Source organism: Pezoporus occidentalis, unplaced genomic scaffold (genome assembly GCF_034315485.1).
Source record: "Pezoporus occidentalis ecotype Australia unplaced genomic scaffold, CSIRO_AGI_Poc_V1 ctg24, whole genome shotgun sequence".
In the NCBI taxonomy this organism is placed as follows: Eukaryota; Metazoa; Chordata; class Aves; order Psittaciformes; family Psittacidae; genus Pezoporus; species Pezoporus occidentalis.
Window position 1 is genome coordinate 9,031,502 of NW_026914285.1, and position 18,954 is coordinate 9,050,455.

Sequence of the window (18,954 nt, forward strand, 5' to 3'; positions counted from 1 at the left end):
ACATTTCACCATAATTTTAAGTTGCTGAAACACCTTTTGCAGACGTTCCCTGTTAGAAAGCAAGAAGGCTTTGGCTAATTTTGAAGGTGTCTCTATACTGGCATTGAGCTGTGGGAGTGTGGTGCACCAGTACAGTAAACCTTTGAGCAATAGGCTTTGACCTCTAATTCAGGCTTCATGAGAGTGCAGGGGAGTAAGCTCTGGGGGAAAGGGTGAGATAGGACCTCATAAATTTGCCTAGAGCTTCAAAAGAAAAAGCAGCTTTAGTCCCTTTTTCAGATTTTCTAAAAGAACAGCTGAAGGTTTACAATGCAAGACTAGTTCACCAATCAGTAGAACCAAAGTGAGTTTTTCTTTTTAAGGCATTTCAGGACATAGGATTTATTTTCTGCCCAAACCTCAAGAAGTTTTTATGTGGTAGATAATTGTTATCTCTATTACAGATATGCAGAGCAGCGCCTTAAAATTGTACCCAAGTTTTGAGCAGAAAGCAATGTTGCTAAAGCGGCAAGCTTTCGCTGTCTTTAGTGGAGAGATTGATCAGTATCATCTCTATCTTCCCTTAATACAAGGTAAGATTTGTAATTTCACCTGCCTTTTTTTTTTTTTTTTAAGCTGTAACACATATATAAATTGTTTAGGAAAGGAATGTCACCTATTTTCCAACACATCCATTTTTAAAAAGATTTTAACAAAAGTTATAGTGCTGTGAATCTCTGAATTCTAACAAATAAATAATCTCATTACAAGGGGGACAGGAATCTGTGTTCCAAAGACTTTGGTCTGGTAATATAACAGAAAATGTGATTATTTTGTGGCAGCCACTTTTCCAGCCACTCTTGAGTTGTTGTTCTCCTTAAATGTCAGTTTTGACAAAAAAATTTCCAATATAAAACCACCGTGTCTTCAGACTTCCCCTGAAACACAATTTTGTTAGTACAGTGCAAGGGATTCAACCCAAAACAGGTGATAAAGCACAAATTTTGTTTTGTGACTGCCTGCATTTTTTATTTCCCAAAACAACACATTTTCAGAAAAATATTACTTTGTTTGTTTACTTTTCATGTTTACTTCAGAACGACTGACTGAGAACCTCCGTATTGGGCAGACTTCTATAGTTGCTGCACAAATGTTTCTCTTCTTCAGAGTTCTTCTGTTAAGGATTTCACCTCAGCATCTAACCTCATTGTGGCCAATTATGGTAACTGAATTGGTAAGGAATAAGTAATAATTTGAAACTAATTAGTGTGTGGTTTTTTCCCGTTTTGTCTTTCTCTTCCTCCAAAACAGACTCCCTGTTTGAAAAAAAGGAAATGTTTTAATAGTTTTACATTAATGTACAATAGTTTTACATTAGGAAATACCTTTTTCATTAATTTTGTTGTTGCTGCTAATGAAATCTCTTGCATGACTTGCTATTTTGTGGCAAGTCATAAGAGTAAGCTGGGAGTCTGTGGTTCCTTATACTATGTGAAGGATATCTCTTTTGTGATTGAGTTGTATGATTGTTTCAGCATCCCTGAAAAAATAATTTATTTCTTTAAAGATTCAGACATTCCTACAGCTTGAAGAAGATTTAACTGAGGAAGATGAACCATCAAAGTAAGAATTACCTTCATCTGACAGAGTACTTGTGGAAGCAGATAATGATTGTGCTTATTCTGGATTTGCTTATTTATTTAATTATTTATTTATTTACATAATTTTCTAAGATAGGGAGGAGACAATGGGGATTTTTTTGTTATTCTACTTGTGTATTTCTGGTACTGATGAGTCACAGTTTAGGACTTCCCTTTTCAGTAGCTAAAATAGTGATAAGTTCAAAAAGTCAGTGCCACTTACTAGTTGCATACAAAAATAGAAGAGATGCTAAGTCAGCATTTGAATATTTTAACGTGTTGCCATTTTTTCTGAATATTTTTGATTACTTTTTCTTCTGCAGCCTTTTATATTAATCACAATGCTCATACAGAATAAGAGTAGTTTTTGTTGTGCACAGGTATGAGTGCTTATTTGTGTCAACATGTACATTTCTGGTTTGCTGAATGAAAAACATTTAGTAGATTCAGGTTTTAATGGTATGTTTCCTAATTGTAACTAACACAGGACCAACAGCAAGATCAGCAAACAGAAAGTCTCAAGTGATGGCAGTGGATCTGACATACACCAGAATGAGCTGTCTTTGTACTTATCAGCTTGTAAGTTTTTGGACACAGCGCTTTCATTTCCACCTGATAGGATGCAATTGTTTCAGATGTAAGTACTCTAATTACTTGTTTTCTGGGTTGTTACCACTCTTATCCTTTAAAGTAACCCAGATCTATTTTCTGGTAGACATAATTTTGCCACCAGTTCTTTTTACAGTTGTAGATGTTGTTACTCAGACAAATGTAATTTGGGGTATTTTGAAAAACAATTTGGTCTTGTCAGTGCAGGAGGATTTCAACACCCTCCTTAGAAGGTTCCTTAACTTGGAGAAATTGGGAGAAGAAAAAGACAGAGACTGTTCCTCATTTTCCCTTTGCACACACTTGGATTTTTTTGGACCTCGTTGCATTTAAATACTGACATGATAGTAATATCCTTGTTCATTAAATTAATCTCTTGTAATAGCATAAAATTGTAGCTATGACTGCCCTTTCTGTAAACAAACCAGTGTTCTACTAAACTACGTATGGTCCAAGCAAGGATTTTTTTCTGCCTGTCTTCTTATCAAGTAAATAATCCATTTGTTTCAGGTACAAATGGGCATTTGTCCCAGAGGTGGACACAGAGTCATCTACTGTGACTTCTCACCTGGTAGAAAATCATCAGGAATGCAGACCACACATTATAAGAATCATGGATTTGCTGAAGATGAAATATGGGGTAAAGAAAGAATGCTTCACTTGAATCTTTTTCTTTTTTTTTTAATCCATTAACTTACTTTTCTAAACAAGTGACAAGATTTTAAGTTAGGCAAGAGGGTTTTAGACAGTCTAATAAAATTCATGAGGCTTTTAAAAATTATCTCCCTGCTTTCGCATGTAGATCTTGAAGATGTATGATTGCATTTGAACATGACGGAACAAGAGGCAGTTTTCCTATTGTTACCTTAAATCTTCCCACACCACCCAGTGAAAACAATTTGTCTCAGACAGGACTAGTATTCATAAAAAAGCGCATGCCATACTTTGCCAAAAAAAAACTTTACCATAAATTACCATCCAGGTTTCATTTTAATTCTTCCAGAAAAAAAATACAGGCATTAGTATTTCTCAGACATAATCTGGTTGTTGTTTGATTCTTAAGGCTAGTCCAAATTTGCAGTTTTCTGAATTTATGAGACTTTCATATAATGGAACCTTGAATCCAACTATAGAAGTAACTCTGTATGCCACCTATACTATTTTTATCGTGATACAGTTGTAGGCTGTGGATCTCTTAGCATGAAAAACAGTATAGCACAGGAGTTCAGACAAGCCATAAAATTGTGTCTTAGTGCAAAACCTTTAGTAAACCTCAACTTGTTTGCTTACAGGAAATGAATAGCACTGAGACAATTTTCAAGAAGCAGAAGTTTCCTCTTTTGAACTTCCGCTCTGTATCCCACATCACGCAGCTTATGCCCTTCTTCAAGACTCTGTGTTGTGCATTTACAACAAACAGGAGTGAGTCCCAGAATTCACATACTCCTGCATCTCCTCCTGTGGACTGTGCTGGCGGCAGTAATGGTGTAAAGGTCTTGCAACAGCTTGAAGAGAATGTTGAATGTGACTTCCTTGAAAACATGGAAAGTTAAGCCACATGTCAGACCCTTGAGTCGTGGTGAACAAACAGCAAAAAAAAGGGAAAACTTTACTGCAATTATTCTTTTTTCCCCAGTTTTGAAACTACATTTTGGGTTTTCTTCCTGCTGTTATGGAGTGCTCTTCAGTAACCCGGGCTTCTGAGTGGGGTTAAAAAGCAGGATTCTTCAGCTCCTGTCGGGGAAAAGAAAAAAGTACAGTTTAGTGGCAATTATCATAGTTACTGTATTATTTTACTTTTTCTCAATGTGAAGGATTAAAGAGATTTTGTACATAGAGGAAGAATATTTTTGACTTGGTGAAAGTAGCAATTGTACCATTTATTCAGTAACTTCTCAAGTAAGGATTTTAAACTGCTTTTGGAATTGTCTTCTGAAAGTAAATTTAAGAAAAAGCCAATACTGCATGTCAGTATACAATCAGTTTGCAGATAAGCCATTTCCTGAAGTTAAAGCCTGCTCCTACTTCTCCTTTCTTTAACTTGCCCTAAAACTTATCTATTCTATACAAATCACCTAAATTTCAAACAGATGTATTTTATAAGTCTCAGCACTGTGCAAATAACTGCAGACTTAATCATGTTTGTAATTTCAACTCTGTACTATAATAGCATTCTTCAGGATTAGCAATTCCTAAATAAAAGATAAACACTCATAAAAGACAAACCTATGCAGTAACATTTTGTAATTTACATTACTTGAGGGTTTTTAATTTTAATTACTTGACTAAAAATATTCTAATTTCTTTTTTTCTTTTAATTAAAAAACTCTTCTTTCAGGGACTAAGGCCACTTTGAAACTTCTGAAATACAACTAAATGAAGATAATTCTATATAAATATAAATTGCTGCATATAACAGCCTAATTAAATGAAAATAAAATTACCTTTTTTTTTTTTTTTGATACAAAAGAATGTATTTGGCTGTTCCTAGGTGTTAAAAGAGGTAGGAAGATCATCACCATGCCATGACTACAGTAATGTTCAAGGTGCAGGTTATTTCAGAATTGCACTGCTGCCACCACCCAGGACGTGGGAGATAGGGATTAGTTCTACCACCAAACAGTACAGCTGCATGTCTAAAGGACACTTCTGATGGCCAATGGATAAGCACCATTGTAGCAACGCCTACAACAAAAGGCTTAGTAGAATATTTTTTAAATGAGAAGATGGACTACATTGAATTTTCATACTTAGTGGACTGTCTGACTCGATTTGCAATACTGGTTTTTCTGGGCAGGGATGTTTATTATTTTTCATGGTGAGAAGCTTTGTCTGCTTTTGTTTAGGTTTTTTTTTTTGATACACCTTTGCCTTCAAAGAATTGGTTTTGTAAGATATAACCTGGACTGTTACATGCTACTAGAGTTATTTGGACACTGCAACTGAGGTAAATGTGTTGGGTACTGAAATTCACCACTCTTGTTTTTGCTAATTAAAACAGGACATACAAAATGTGTGGTTTGATGTCCCCAGGTTGTGAGGTCAGGGATGGTTTTGTTTCATCTTCTTTTTTTCAAAATGTGGAAGGCTATTCTGCAGTGTATTTTATCTACAGATAATACGAATTTCATCTTTGTATTATAAACTAAAATAATGAAACACTGATCATGGTTTACTATGTTAATACTGTAATGCTCTGTGAAGGTGATACTGCAACAGGCTTATGCTTAAACTTAAATTTGAATTCTTACAGCTACTTTGATTTTTTTTTTTTAGTTAAGGAAAGTGATAGACTGAAGCATAAAACTGTAGTCACTAAGAATGTGAATGTATTAATATAATTTATTAATGTTCTCTAATGGTACTGGAATGAGCACAAGTTAAAAGTTATCCTTTTAAAGCATTACTGGAAAATTGGAGCAGAATGTTTTTAAAATATTTGTGTTCATTACTTACACATCTTCAATAATTCTTAAAGAGAAATCGCTAATACTCAGGGTGATTTGATATTTTTACTTTCAGCTTTCTGAGGGTTACATTTGATACTTGGGTGTTTCCCTTAAAATACTGATAAGATGCTGTCAAATGGGCTATTAAAACCTAAGACAACTTTCTGCCATCAAACCTTCTATTTTTACGTTCTCCCATAAGCTGTAAACCCATGTCTTCACATAGTTTCCTTGCAAACTGGAGGTGGTGAACTAGTTACTTAGATGGAGGGGTTTGTCATCCTTCCCCTCGAAAGGGAATGTCCCATTCTGGCTGCCTGTACTTCAGATGTGCAGGGGATCAGACATTAGTCACTTCCTCCTTAGCTGTGGTGGTGCATTTTAATCACAGAATCTGTGACTTAGGTCTAACTGTCTAACTTCTAAGCTGATCTTACCTTCCACAAACTGCTTTGAACTCCTGCCTTCATACAGACATTTAGTTCTGTCCTGTGGTTCTGCAGATGGCTGCTTTAAATGGCCTTAGATACTTGTGACTTGCAGAATCCTTTCACTGCAGCAGAATCTAATTCTGAAGAAGAAAAAGTTCTTTAAAATTTAGTATATAAGCAGATCTTTTATCAGTATAAATAGCATGTGAATAAGGGGAAAGGACAAGTCCTCCTTGGGTGGTGGAGGGACACACTTACATAGGCCTAAAGGTATCTCTAGCAGTGTAACTTTATACCTTTTCTATATGGGACTAACTGTAGTCATTTTACTTCTTATGCTACTGCTGTTAAATCCATGTGAAGGAGGGTTGTACTGCTTTAATGCTGGTACTGCCAAGGCAGGGTAACTGTAGATGAATCTGAAAAACTTTTGCCTAGAACTCAGTATCAAGAACAGTAGAGAAAATGCTTTTGCTTTACTGTGTAGTTCTTTGGTTGTTTTCAGGATAACCAAGCTTTCTCTTTTGGATACTTCAGCTTTGAGACAGCATAGCCACAATGCATGATATGCAGAGGGCAACATATTCAAAGGGATTTCATTTTCCTGAAGGAAAAAGCTAGTAGGTACAACCAAGGTGACTGCCATAGAACAGCAGAGCTTGAAATGCAGATCATTAAGTAATGGTTAAATGTATTATTTGAATGCAACTCTTCTAATAATATTAAATGTTACTTTGAAATACCTTTTCAAATGCAAGCCTCGTTTTTCAAATTACTTTTACTGCTCACTCATCAACTTTTACCTGACTCTCTAAAAGCTCTCAAATGCTGTTTCAATGGATGAGGGCTCTGTACAGAACCCTGAAGACCACAGTTCAAAGCCTAGCAGCAGCAGCTCTGTGCTAAGCCCCATGCTTGCTGGGGGACAGACTGCGTCCCTGCCTTCATCATCCTTTCACGGTGTGCCCCTACTGCTCTCACTCCTACGTCCTCACCTTTTGCATCCCTGAACCTTCCACCCTGGGATCCCAGCTCTGTGGTCTCAGGATGAGTTCTCTGGGTTTGTGTGTACGGCAGAGCTGCGTGGAGCAGGTGGAGGAAGCTGCGGGTGCTGCAGAATGGTGGGTGGGGTGTCATTGACTGACTGAGAGGCACTGATGACCCGCCATCATGGAGGGAGTGCCTGCCCCTGAGAAATTCAGGACTGTTGCTCCGTAAGTCTTTCTTGGTATGCATGGCTTTCCAAAAACCATTCTCTGCGTTTCTGTATGTTTAGGGAAAGTGCCCTGGAAGTGTAGCCTTTTCATTTGGAAGGAGGACACTCTTCAGTACACCTGATCTTGAAGACCTATGGGCAGAGGAGTGTGGGCTGATGGATTTTAGATTAGATTTAGAGTAGGTAGAATAGTGTAGATTTAAAGGGTGGTTGAGACACTGGCACAGGGATTGCCCCACGAAGGGACTGTCACATCCCTGGCAGTGTTCAAGGCCAGGTTAGACGCGGCTTTCGAGTAGTAGCGGGAGGTGTCCCTGCCCGTGGCAAGCGGTTGAAACTGGATGGTCTTTAAGGTCTCTCCCAACCCAAACCATGCTGTGATTTTGTGAAAACTGCTTTTCATATTTCACCCTTTCTCCGCAGTCCGTCCCTCCTTTGTAGCGCTGTGCGATGTACCCCGCACCTCCGAGGCTCCCAGCGCTGAAAGCCCCCAGTACCCGCTGCGTGTCCGCGGGGCAGTGCCAACGCCACCACAGCTCCGGGTGTCAGCCCAAAGGCCGGCAGGGCCGAGCCTCCCCTGCCCCACCGGCAGCTGCCGCCGCCACACCACAGCCGGGCCCGCTGCTCCCCGCGAGACGGCGCGCTCGGTGCCGGAAGCGTGAGTGGAGGGGGCGAGGCGGAAGTGCGGGTTACAGGCTCTCGCGCCCTCCCCGGCTCTCGCTGTGGCACAAAAGATGGCGGCGAAAACACAGGGCGGCATCCGCTTCAGCGCGGTGAGTGGTGCGGGGCCAGAGGCGGCCAGCCCGGGGGGCTTGACGGGCACGTCAGCGGACGGGCTCTCTTCCTCTCGGCCGCCGTCGGCGCCGGGGCACCGGTGCGATGAGCGCGGTGGCTGAGGGGCGGGCTGGGGGAAGGCCGCTTTGGGGAGGGGGGAGCTGCCGTGCCGCTGCTGAGAAACAGCTCGTCGTTTCCCCCCAGGGAAAGCAGGGAGCGGAGTCCACCCGGGTTGGGAGTGGCGCCTCGGCTTCTCTGGGGGGTGAAAAGTTGTCGGCCAGGGGTCAGGAAGATCTGGTTCCGCCTAAAATAAGCCAGCACCGTCCTCCTCGCCGTGTGCCGCTCCCGGCAGCTCCTTACCCAGCCCCGGGCACTGCACTGGCGAGGGAAGCCGTTGGTAGCAGCACTGGCCGGGCATGGGGAGAGGCCGGCGGGCTGCTCGCCTTCCGTCGCGGCACAAACTCGGCTCGGTTAGCTCGGGCTGAGCGGGCGGGGAAGTTCTCTTGTGCGGGTAGGTTGGCTCGGGTACTGGGGGCGGGATTTCATGGCCTGCTATAGGGAAGCAGATAATACAGCTTCTAAACAGGTTGTGTCCTACAGTGTAAAAGGCTCTGTTTTCTAGGGAGCAATAAAGAGCTGATGGTCACAGTCTCTTCTGTCGGCTTGGAAATAGGTTGGGTTTCCCCAAAATATTTTCATTAGTTTCAGAAGCATGTATAAACAACGTAGGCAGTGTGAGCAGGCCTGGTAACCCGTTCCCACTCTGGCATTATCTCACTTTTGCTCAGCTGTATGATGAGACGGATCAGGGAGGTGGTCCAGGTTAAAAATAAGAACTTAAAAATGGGTTTTAATTTGGATAGGCTCCCTGATGGGGTTCATCACACAGTCATGTAACCAGGCTGCATAACTGGGAGGGAGAGGAAGAAAGTGGCAGTGGGGTTGTTCCCCAAGAAGTTGTGAAATGCTTTCATAAGATAAGATATATTTTTCAGTGGTAATTCGATCTGTGCATGCCTTATCGTCTGCCAAGGATGGAAGAGCTCCAGTTTTCTTGGAAAGCTATAATTCTCAACACTGCATGTTGTTTTTAAGAGTTAAGCTGCCTATTCTTAAATATTTGCTGGTCTTAATTGTAGGAGATGCTCCTCTTAGTGCAGCTTATAATATGAACTGTATATGCAGTTTGAAGGAGCGGGAGGTTTAGTTGTACTTCCAAAAGGAATTTGGCTGCATTTGGACTCAGGAGGGAAAGTGGAACCACTAACAAAACTCACTTAGTCACAAAATATATTAGGCCCAGTCATCCTAACATAGCTAAAAGGGAGTGCTCACCAGGTAACTAACTCTTTCTTACTGTACTTACTGAACTCCAGTTATTCGTGAGCTAATTGAAGTGGTGCTTTGAATGAAGTATAAGGAAACAAAATGGGATTAAGTATTCTGGGATTAAGTATTTCCCTGTGAGTTCATCAGGAAATGGTGAGTTGTTGCTGGTAGCTGGATGTGTTCTGAAGCAGACTAAAAAGATAATGGCCTTAAACCACTATTCTCTGGGGATTTTTAATTTTACTTTCTTGTGTGCCCTTTTTTTTGTGCTTTACATGAACAAAAGGTGCTATGAGGTGCTTTCCTGTGAACTACTCTGTGGGATAGTTGGTCACCTTTTGCTGGGGGGAGGAAGGGGAAATTGATATTAGAGACAGTTTATTACAGTTCCCATGTTCCAACTCCAGTCTTCTCATTTCTTACATGTGTTGACAAGTTCACACTTCTGTGTACCACCTTCAAGCCTTTCTCAAAACTTTACTGCTTGAAACAGTGATCCAGAGAAGATCAGGATGATTCTGGTGTTTGTTTATAGAAGATGCTGTTTCTTTAAGGTGCTGGGTTTTTTTTGAGGTTTATCACTGGTATGCAGCAGTGAAAGGACAGGTGAAGAAGCTTTGCATTACACAGACAACACATTAAGATTTTCTTGCCATGGACATGCACGCTTTTTGCTTCACAGCAAACAAGGACACTTACTTGTGATTATGTCAGTGTTGATGAAACTGAGATTCCTTCCGACATCAGCATTGACTGATGACCAAGGGAGTCTTGCAACTGTGAGTTTATGCCTTTATCAAAAGTACAGACAGGACTTTTCACCAAATCCATATTGCTGAGGCTTCAATGCCAGCAATTAACTCCAGAGGTTGAAGTAGTCTACCTTATATATGGTTGGATTTTTTTCACTGGCTAGTAGCAGAGAAATGCTTTAGCAGCAAGTTGAGTAGATGCTGAATGCTTGAATGTCCATTTGTGTGCTGTTGAGGTTGTTTTAGTGTTAGGTTTTATGGTTTGACGAGAAGGAATTTCAGGTGGAAAAATCCCCAGTTGTTTCTTGTGTGTTGTGATCATGAAGCTTAGAAAGCAAAGCAGCAACTGATGCCAGCGCTGTTAAAGGTTGAAGTGAAGAAAATGGTACAGAGATCTTCATATCTACTGAGTTACTGTACGGCAGAGGAAGAAAATTGAAGGTCCTTTTAACCACATGCCATGGCATATGTGAGATTTCCGTTAATAGACTTGATATCATTTTCTTCCTGGATTCTAAATTATTTGTACGTATCTGTTAAGCATTTGAAAGGGGCACAGTGCCTTAGCTTTATGAAACTTGAGTTTTAAAGCACAGATGGCAATGAAGAATGTGTTGTCTGTCCATACTTGTAGCTCATTGGAGAAATACAGGGGTTAAGTTGCAGTCCGAAAGTGTGTCCTGTGCTCTTACAACCTTAGAATAGAGGTGAAATTTAGTGGTAATTTATGTTGATCAGAACTAAAGCTGTTGCTTTATTCCTGCTCCAGTACCTGACTCACGGCTCTAGAACTTGCAGCATTATTCTCTTTCACTGCTACATGAACTTGAAGTGGTTATTTGCTTTAATTTAGACTTTACTAACTACATAAGTGTTTGTCAGTGTAGTAGTTCTGTAAAATTTATGAAATATGGGTACATACATGCTATTTTCAAATGTTTTTCAATTTTATATATATTGTATGGATTATGTTTTTTGAAGTAACTGCACTGTAAAAGAACTAGTTCCAGTGTTATGTATTCATAGGCACCGCTTTTTACATCAACATAATTATGCCAGTGAGGCTTAAGCATATATGTGCAGTGGGTTGTGTTAAAGGCCTTGTAAAAGTGTAATTACAGATAACCTCAGTGGTAATGTGAACGCCAACTGTATCTGGCTTAATAGGTACATTTCTCCAGACATTGCATTGACAAATAGTTAACTTTTATATGGATATTTAGTTCTGATTTTCCTAGTATTTTGATCTAGGTGAATATACCTGAACCCAGACTTTCACAAATCACTTGATAATACTTTTTGTCACTGAATACATCCCATAAATAGGTACTTTATTTGCATATCCCTATCTAATCCTAGTAGTGGCTACATTCCTCTGGGTACATATCGTGAGGTTAAAATGTATGAGATCGAATTGCTAAAAGTACAGACCACTACTTGAGAGAGTGGCAGGTGAATTTGATCAACATGTGTAAAGGAGCAATAACATCAGACAGTAAGACACTTGAGTATGTTAAGTGCTGCTCGCCTTTCAGGTAAGGTTTAATACTCATGGTTATACATCTTAGTACATTTTTAACATTTAAGAACATATATATGTATATGCTTCTATTACTAGATTTGGGCTAAGGCTTTGGTGTAACCTCTAGAGTAGTTCCTTCTATCAAACCATTTTTATAAAAATAGGATAGCAATATAATCCATGCTCAGAACATAGTATGACACTGTGCTGAATTTTGTACTGCTTTTTTGTCTTCAATAACTATATTAATGTTCCCTTTAAAAGGTGTTAGAATGCCAATATCTGAAAGTAAATTAAATTACAGCCTTTAGGTAGTGTTGTACAAACCAGCTTCATTTAATGTTACTGTATTTAAAAAACTGCTTCTGGTTTGGCATCACTGAAAAATGCAAGCTAATATCATTGTTTGTGGTTTATTTCAGCTTTGTCCAAAGTTCTTGCATACCAACTCTACCAGTCACACCTGGCCTTTCAGTGCAATTGCAGAACTTATAGGTATGTGAACAATATTTGGCTCAGTACTTGATTGTAATACTTATTTTTGTTACAAAACCTCTTTCCTTCAGGTGGGGGGAGGAGTTGATCCTGTTACCATTGGGAATCTTACTTTTTTGTTTATTTTTTTTTGTTTGTTTGTTTTTTACAATCAGATTGACTTTTGTGGTGGTGCATCCCTCCCTCCCCCCCCCCCAGGATTTCGTGTTAAGTGCAAGGAGTTGGCTGTACCAGGAATGATAGTTGCCTGGCAAAGATAGGGAGTGGCACACAGAGATCAGGCTGGGGTTGAGTACTCCCTGATTGTACAAGGAGAACTTTTGGGATAATCAGTCATTCTCTGCCAACTTGGAATATCCTATTGGAGTTGTGCAACTGGTGGAACTGATATAGAAGTGAGGCCAGGATGGAAATTTATTGATGACTAAAGCAAATCATCTTTGACCCTATAAACAGTGGACTCGGGAGAGAGAGGGAGACTTTGGGCTCTCGTGAATTGCAGCTGGCTGCAACCGGGTATCTCCCTCTGAGTGGGAAGCCTCTCAAAGTTTGTAAATTCTCAAGTTTACAAAATAGGAGGACTGTTTATCAGGGCTGTTACTTCTGCTCACTGATACTCAACCCTTTTCCCACTGAGGAATGCTGAAAAAGCTGATGTGAGTATTTTTGCTGCATCTGAGGGGAATTTTTAACAGGATCTTTTATATGTTACATTATTTACATGCATATATATGTACATATACATATATAGCTTTTTCTGTGTTTTGGTTTAGGTATTTGACTCTCTGTGTGTGTATTAGTTAATAATAAAGTGTTGTTGGAAGTCCTGTGATTCACCTTAGAACTGTGAATAAAATCTAGACTCCTGCTAGACCCACATACAGCATCTTGTACCTAGGCATAAACTGTTGACCAAGCCTGGAACTAAGATTGAGTCCAGCTGCACCTGGACTTCTTTCTAAGAAGGGGGTCATCTTTGAACCTTGTGACTCATCATGGGAAGGGTCTCCTTTATTCCTTCATATACCCAGTTTCTTTACACCTCACTTCAGTCCAATTCTGTATAAATTACTTTAGCCTGATTCTGTATAAATCATTACCAAGTCTAACACAGTTTCCTTTTGTATGTAGGAGAGTGAACCTTGCCATCGAATTCTGTTGAATCAGTTATAAATTTCTATTAAAATAACTTTTGCTAATGTCTCTGGTGATTCTTTGTCCAACCCAAACCACTCATTTTTGCTACAGCTTTTTTCTGAACAGCATATGTAATACCTGATATCGGTTGCAGGTGTCTTGTATGATTTGCTGAGTTGTTTTCTAAGGGTTGCCAAATATAGAAGACTGTGGAACCAAGTGAGTTGCTTCTCTCCCATACCATCAAATGCGAGTCTACTACTGCCTTTTTCTCTTCTCAGGCCCAGAGAGTATTAAGGCTGAGTGCGCATTCCAAAGATGTGTGTATACTGGCATCCTGTAAACACGGCTGGCCACAGACAGATTGTAACAGACAGGAGGCCAGTAACTTTGCAAGAGCTCACAAGCAGTGCTCAAAACATGAACAGTACATATGGCCTTACCCTATTCCTGCTTCTTGCCTAACTGGGTTTAAAGTTCAGTAGTGGCACATATGTGTACTCTCACTCACTTATCACTCATTCTTTTTCGCGTTTCTGGGTGTTTTGCCAAGACATGGGAGTCTTTCCAGTACCTTTGTCCTGGGCTTCTTACCAGTCTCTAGTTTAGACCTTGGATCTCACCAGTTGCTGGTTTCTTCCAACTTGTCCAGCCTGATGTTTGCTAGCAGAACAAATGTGTGCAAGCACACACTGAGAACAGAGCTCATGCTAGCACAGGAAATCATTAGAAATAGCATTCAGTACGAGCAGAGTGGCACAGAGTCCAGCCATAAAAGCATACTGACCAGCAGCCAGCTTGCACACAATCAGTGTGTATTATCCTCTTCTCCCCAACCTTCCACCCATTATACCATTCTTTGTACATGCACTTTGACTTTTCCCTTTTCTTCAATGCTTCCTCAAAACGTTCAGTAGTACTTTTTGCACAGTCACAATACTCCTCAAGTATCCTAATTTTCTTTTGGATTACCAAATTACTGGCTGAACATCTTCAGGATGAAGAGAGCCGCTAGAGTGGTTCCTTTTAATGGTCTGTCAGTGTTCTAAGAGTTCTGCTTATGTTATTGTCTCTACTGTCCTCTGTTAGCTAGGGCTGTGTATATGTTTATTAGCTCCTGCTGATCATCTTGCTTTTGATTTTGAATCGCAATTAACTGGATATCTTCAGGGTTGCTTGTTTCCTGAGTTAGGGGATGATTAGTGGACTTCTTCTGATTCCTCAAAATAAAGGTGTGGTTTAGAAAGGCTTGCCAAGCTTATCTAGCAGTTTGCTACTGCCAAAGGGAGCAGCTCTTCTGGTCCCACATTCCTTCACTTCTTATGTGCACATTTTGCTGTTGTTAATCTTGAAAATTAACCTAACAAAAGAAAGTAGAAATTTTTCAGCTAGATAAGGCCAGAGCTGTCACAGAGGAGGAAACCAAAACCATGTGACTGCAGAAAGAGCTGGGCATTTCAGCTGTTTTGTCACCCTACCTGGCTTGAATGATGGTAGGTGTGTTGTGCAAGGCATCTAGACTTTTCTTCCTTTGCCTCAGGTTTGTTATATGTGTTGCTTTAACAAAGCTTCAAAAGCATTGTAGCAACATATTGGTTGTAAAGGCTTTTAGTTAGGCATGTTTGTTTAAGTGAATTTTGTAATCCACCTATCACATGCTAGGAAAGGCTATACTGTAAGCCAAATGCCAAATAATACCAATTGTTATGTTATGGAGATCTGAATTTTAGTTTATGTGAACTTGCCTAAAACGTTAATGGTGTGTATGCTGAAATTTGCCTTTAAGCTCTAGCCCCTCCTGCCAGTTTTTGATGGTTATATTGCTGGCTTCTCCCATTAGTACTTGGTCAGATTAAATATAGGTAAACTAATGAATACTTTGAAGAGAGTAAATGGGACATCTAGAGAGAGTTGGTGCACTGACAGATCAGGAGACCTTCATAAATCATGGTCTTGGAAGAATGCTTCCAACCATTCAATTGTACTTGAAATGACCTCGTTTGCTGAAATATCTTTTCATCCATAGTAATGATGCAGTTTCACTGTGGATGTAATTTGTACTTTATGCTTATAGAAAGCAAGCTGCTGAGCTGTGACTCCTTTTTATAGGCCGCAGTGTTGACTAGAGCTGTTTATTTATGACTCTCAGCTGAACTTGCAAAACAGGCAGTGAGGCAGGGGCACTGCCCTCTGCTCTGCCATCACATCCTACCCCTCCTTTTCCTTGTGCTTTCCCCCTTGCAAATTCCATGAGTAGCACAGTGCTGGGGAAGGGGGGAAAAGAGATGTGAGAAAATGGTGTGCGGGCAGATGAAATCTAAACTAGCTTTGCTGACAAGAAATATTTGTGGAGCCATGGTTTCTATTTCACTTGCAGTAGCAATGCTGCAAGCTCTTTCAAATCCTGTAAGCAGAAGTTTAAACTAAAGCATTTTGTACTTTCTGTAGAAGTTGTGACTTCTCAAATTTGACCAACTTGTACCAGCAAAACGTGTATTTGTGACAGTTCTGTTAATATGGAAGCAACATGGTAACAGAGCAGCAACAAGTTTTCTCACCTGTATCTCCTGCACTTGTGGTGTCAACGTTGTAGATTTCACAGAACTGTGTGGGATGTGGGGAGCTGGGCTTCAGGTTTTTTTCTTGCCTTTTTTAGTATCTCAAATTTTATTATCTGAAGTTGTGGTAATATTTCAAATTTATTTCCCAGTTAAAAAGCCCACAGGCCTGCAGTAGGTAAGATGTTGTTGCAGCCATGTATATCAGTGATACATTGTCTGCATTCTGGACTGTAGCCTCCTAGGAGCCAGCCGGAAAAGGTGTTTGTGTGGCTGGGAGAAAGTAAATATTGCAACAACTGTTTGGGAGACAGGAAATGAAAGTGGAAACTTGGTTTCATTTTCTGCTCTCATTTTTGAGCTGCTCAGCTCCACCTAAATTTTTGCCTATGTATTACTATCATCTTGTAATAGCTGGGAAATTGTGTGTTGTTTCCAGGCAAGGTTTGCTAAGTTTTGATGCAGCTCTTAAAACATCATAACGTTTTGATTTAGTGTTGTCATCTATAAAGAAGATAGTGTTTTAGGGAGACTTAGGTTTTAGTGTAACATTTACTTTATTGAAAGCTATGGTTTCTTGCTTCTGTGTAAAAGTTGACTAATATTCAGTGACTTAGCTGAGAAATTTGTATCAGTGCCAGCACAAAATTTCTTTATTGGTATTACATACCTAGCTGTGGAGCTGAAAAATGGATGCAATTTCAGAGCTTCATTAGTTTAACATGTGTCTTGAGTGTCACAGGCCCACAACTGGGGGACTACATTAAGCTGCCATATTCAGCAAATAAACATATGTGCAAGCACAACACTACAGTGAGGTTAGGAACAGCTGTTCCATATAGCTGTTTGGCAGTGTTGCAAACCTGACATTTGGCAGATTGATTATATATGCATTCCTACTAGATAAGGCTGTGTTGGGTTACATATGGATTTATGTAACTTTGGAAGAGTTATCGGACATCTTCACTGGAATTACAACACTTTAAAATATGTTCTCACTTAAACTGTTTGCTTTTTGCTTCTTAGTATCTCACCCTTATTTGCTTTCTTTCTCTTCAGATAATGCTTATGATCCAGATGTGAGTGCTAAACAGATATGGATAGACAAAACGGTGATAAACGACACTATGTGTTTGACATTCACTGATAATGGAAATGGTATGAACTCAGAGAAGCTGCACAAAATGCTAAGGTGGATAACCTGTTTTGCATTTTTTATTTCCTTGTGAAAATTCCAGCTGCTAGTTCTGTTACTGCTAAGGTTATTCCTTTTTCTCATATATAATCAACTAATTTTGTTTATAAACTTGCATATTTGAAGGTGGGCGGTTATACAAGTGAGACTCTAGAATAGGCAGTTGCTAATAAAACTCTCTCACAACTTTATCAGTGTTTTTATATCTTAATTTCCTTTTATCCTTTCTGTCATCCTTCCCGTTTAACTTTCTATGCAGTGGTTGTACTGTATAAACTCTGTAGTGCCCTATAGTGGAGCTAAGGAAAATTTAATGTTTTCCTAACATTTTTAATTTGGTTGCTTTTGTTTAAGTTAAGTGAGCAAGAAGGGGGAAGAAGAGAGATTCAGTTCAAAACCTCTGGAATATTGAAAATAGAAGGTGTTGTGGAAAACTTAAGGGAATTGTACTGATGTGGTTTGTTTATCTTTAAATGTGCTATAGGGTTTGAAATTATATTTCTGCAGCTTCTACAGTTAGCAGAGAAGTTGCTGTTCAATTGTTCTTTTAGAATGAAAGATTGCTCTGCCTGCAGATAAATCTCTGGGTGTAAACTTGAGCAAGCTTGAATTAAAACTTTTACATTTCTTTTTCTATTAGCCACTGTAAGTAATAGCTTGCTTGTTAAATTCCATGTTCTAGATACAGTTACCTGTTTTTCTTTAAATGTCATGTGCAGTTACTAATGGAAGATATGTAGATGGCACATTTTCAAGCAAGTAGAGGGGAGCTTTAGGGGCTTTTCTTAGTATTTGTTGTGAAGCCACAAGATAACTATTAGAATCCCATAGGAATGCTTACTGCATAATTCCAGACAGATTATATTTCTTTTCAATACTTAAAGATGAAAGTAAATTTATCTGGATTCTTGCAGTATGGTTTTAGCAGAGTAACTTTCAGGATTTGCGTAACTCTACATTGTCATTGTACAGTAGTTCATGGTCTCTAAAGCAAGCTATTAACTTGTACCTGAATCTAATTTGGTAAGCCTTGCATGCATCTTTTGGGTTTTCAAGTTTTATAGGATCTTTTACGCTCTTCTGATGTTTTCATATATTTCAGCTTTGGCTTCAGTGAGAAGTCTGTGATGAATGGCCGTGTTCCGGTAGGACTGTATGGAAATGGGTTTAAGTCAGGGTCAATGCGCCTGGGAAAAGATGCAATTGTCTTCACCAAGAATGGAGAAACCATGAGTGTCGGCCTGTTGTCTCAGACTTTCCTTGAAGTCACAAAAGCAGAACATGTCATGGTTCCTATAGTGACATTTAACAACCATCATATCCTTTCAACAATTTCTGAATGAAAAGTTGTGGATACATGCAAAACTTGGATGATAGTATCAGTAAAGGATATCTCCTTGTCTAATCTTACAGATACTCTAAATAAATTGTAAGATGCAAGAAAGGCTATAATTTGTTAAGGCCTTTGCATTTGTAGGAGCTCTCAGATGTGGAATGAGAGAACCTGTGAAGTTAAGTACAGGATACTGTTGTGGAAATGTCCTCCTGTTCTGAAAGCCTACTTCATTCAAAGTTACTCTCCTTAATGTAGTGCTTACGACAGATAAGTGATCCAGTGGAATCCAAAAACAGCCTGAAAGCCATCTTAACACATTCTTTATTTTCTACTGAGGAGAAATTACTGGCAGAGCTAGATGCTATAATAGGGAAAAAAGGAACAAGAATTATCATTTGGAATCTTAGAAGGTAAGATGAATTCCATTCTCCTTGTATCCCTCACTTACTTTGTTACCTTTCAGTGTATGTGAGCAGTAATACTTGCCTGTACATACAGGTATTTTTGTTCTTTCTAGGCTGTGTGGAAAACC

At 39.5% G+C, this 18,954-nt stretch overlaps 2 protein-coding genes across 6 annotated transcripts in view; both read left to right on the forward strand.

Annotated features, from left to right (window-relative positions):
• The window catches only part of DOP1B (DOP1 leucine zipper like protein B), a 52,269-nt gene extending 45,409 nt beyond the window's left edge, over positions 1–6,860 (forward strand). For all 3 annotated transcript variants that reach the window (XM_062622287.1, XM_062622288.1, XM_062622289.1), the window contains 6 exons: positions 444–572; positions 1,077–1,213; positions 1,547–1,602; positions 2,107–2,256; positions 2,739–2,868; positions 3,521–6,860. In XM_062622287.1, coding sequence (XP_062478271.1) covers positions 444–572; positions 1,077–1,213; positions 1,547–1,602; positions 2,107–2,256; positions 2,739–2,868; positions 3,521–3,781 — 863 coding nt within the window. In that variant the 3' untranslated portion in view covers positions 3,782–6,860. The remainder of the gene's footprint in view (positions 1–443; positions 573–1,076; positions 1,214–1,546; positions 1,603–2,106; positions 2,257–2,738; positions 2,869–3,520) is intronic.
• A 1,092-nt stretch (positions 6,861–7,952) lies between these two features.
• MORC3 (MORC family CW-type zinc finger 3) overlaps positions 7,953–18,954 on the forward strand; it is a 28,406-nt gene continuing 17,404 nt past the window's right edge. Inside the window, exons 1-5 of one of the 3 annotated variants that reach the window (XM_062622303.1) lie at positions 7,953–8,097; positions 12,124–12,196; positions 16,951–17,083; positions 18,189–18,402; positions 18,684–18,832. In XM_062622303.1, the coding sequence (XP_062478287.1) occupies positions 8,059–8,097; positions 12,124–12,196; positions 16,951–17,083; positions 18,189–18,402; positions 18,684–18,832 (608 nt within the window). In that variant the 5' untranslated portion in view covers positions 7,953–8,058. Of the gene's footprint in view, positions 8,098–10,182; positions 10,207–12,123; positions 12,197–16,950; positions 17,084–18,188; positions 18,403–18,683; positions 18,833–18,954 lie in introns of those variants that run through there. The other 2 variants (XM_062622302.1, XM_062622304.1) reach the window with 2 other exon arrangements.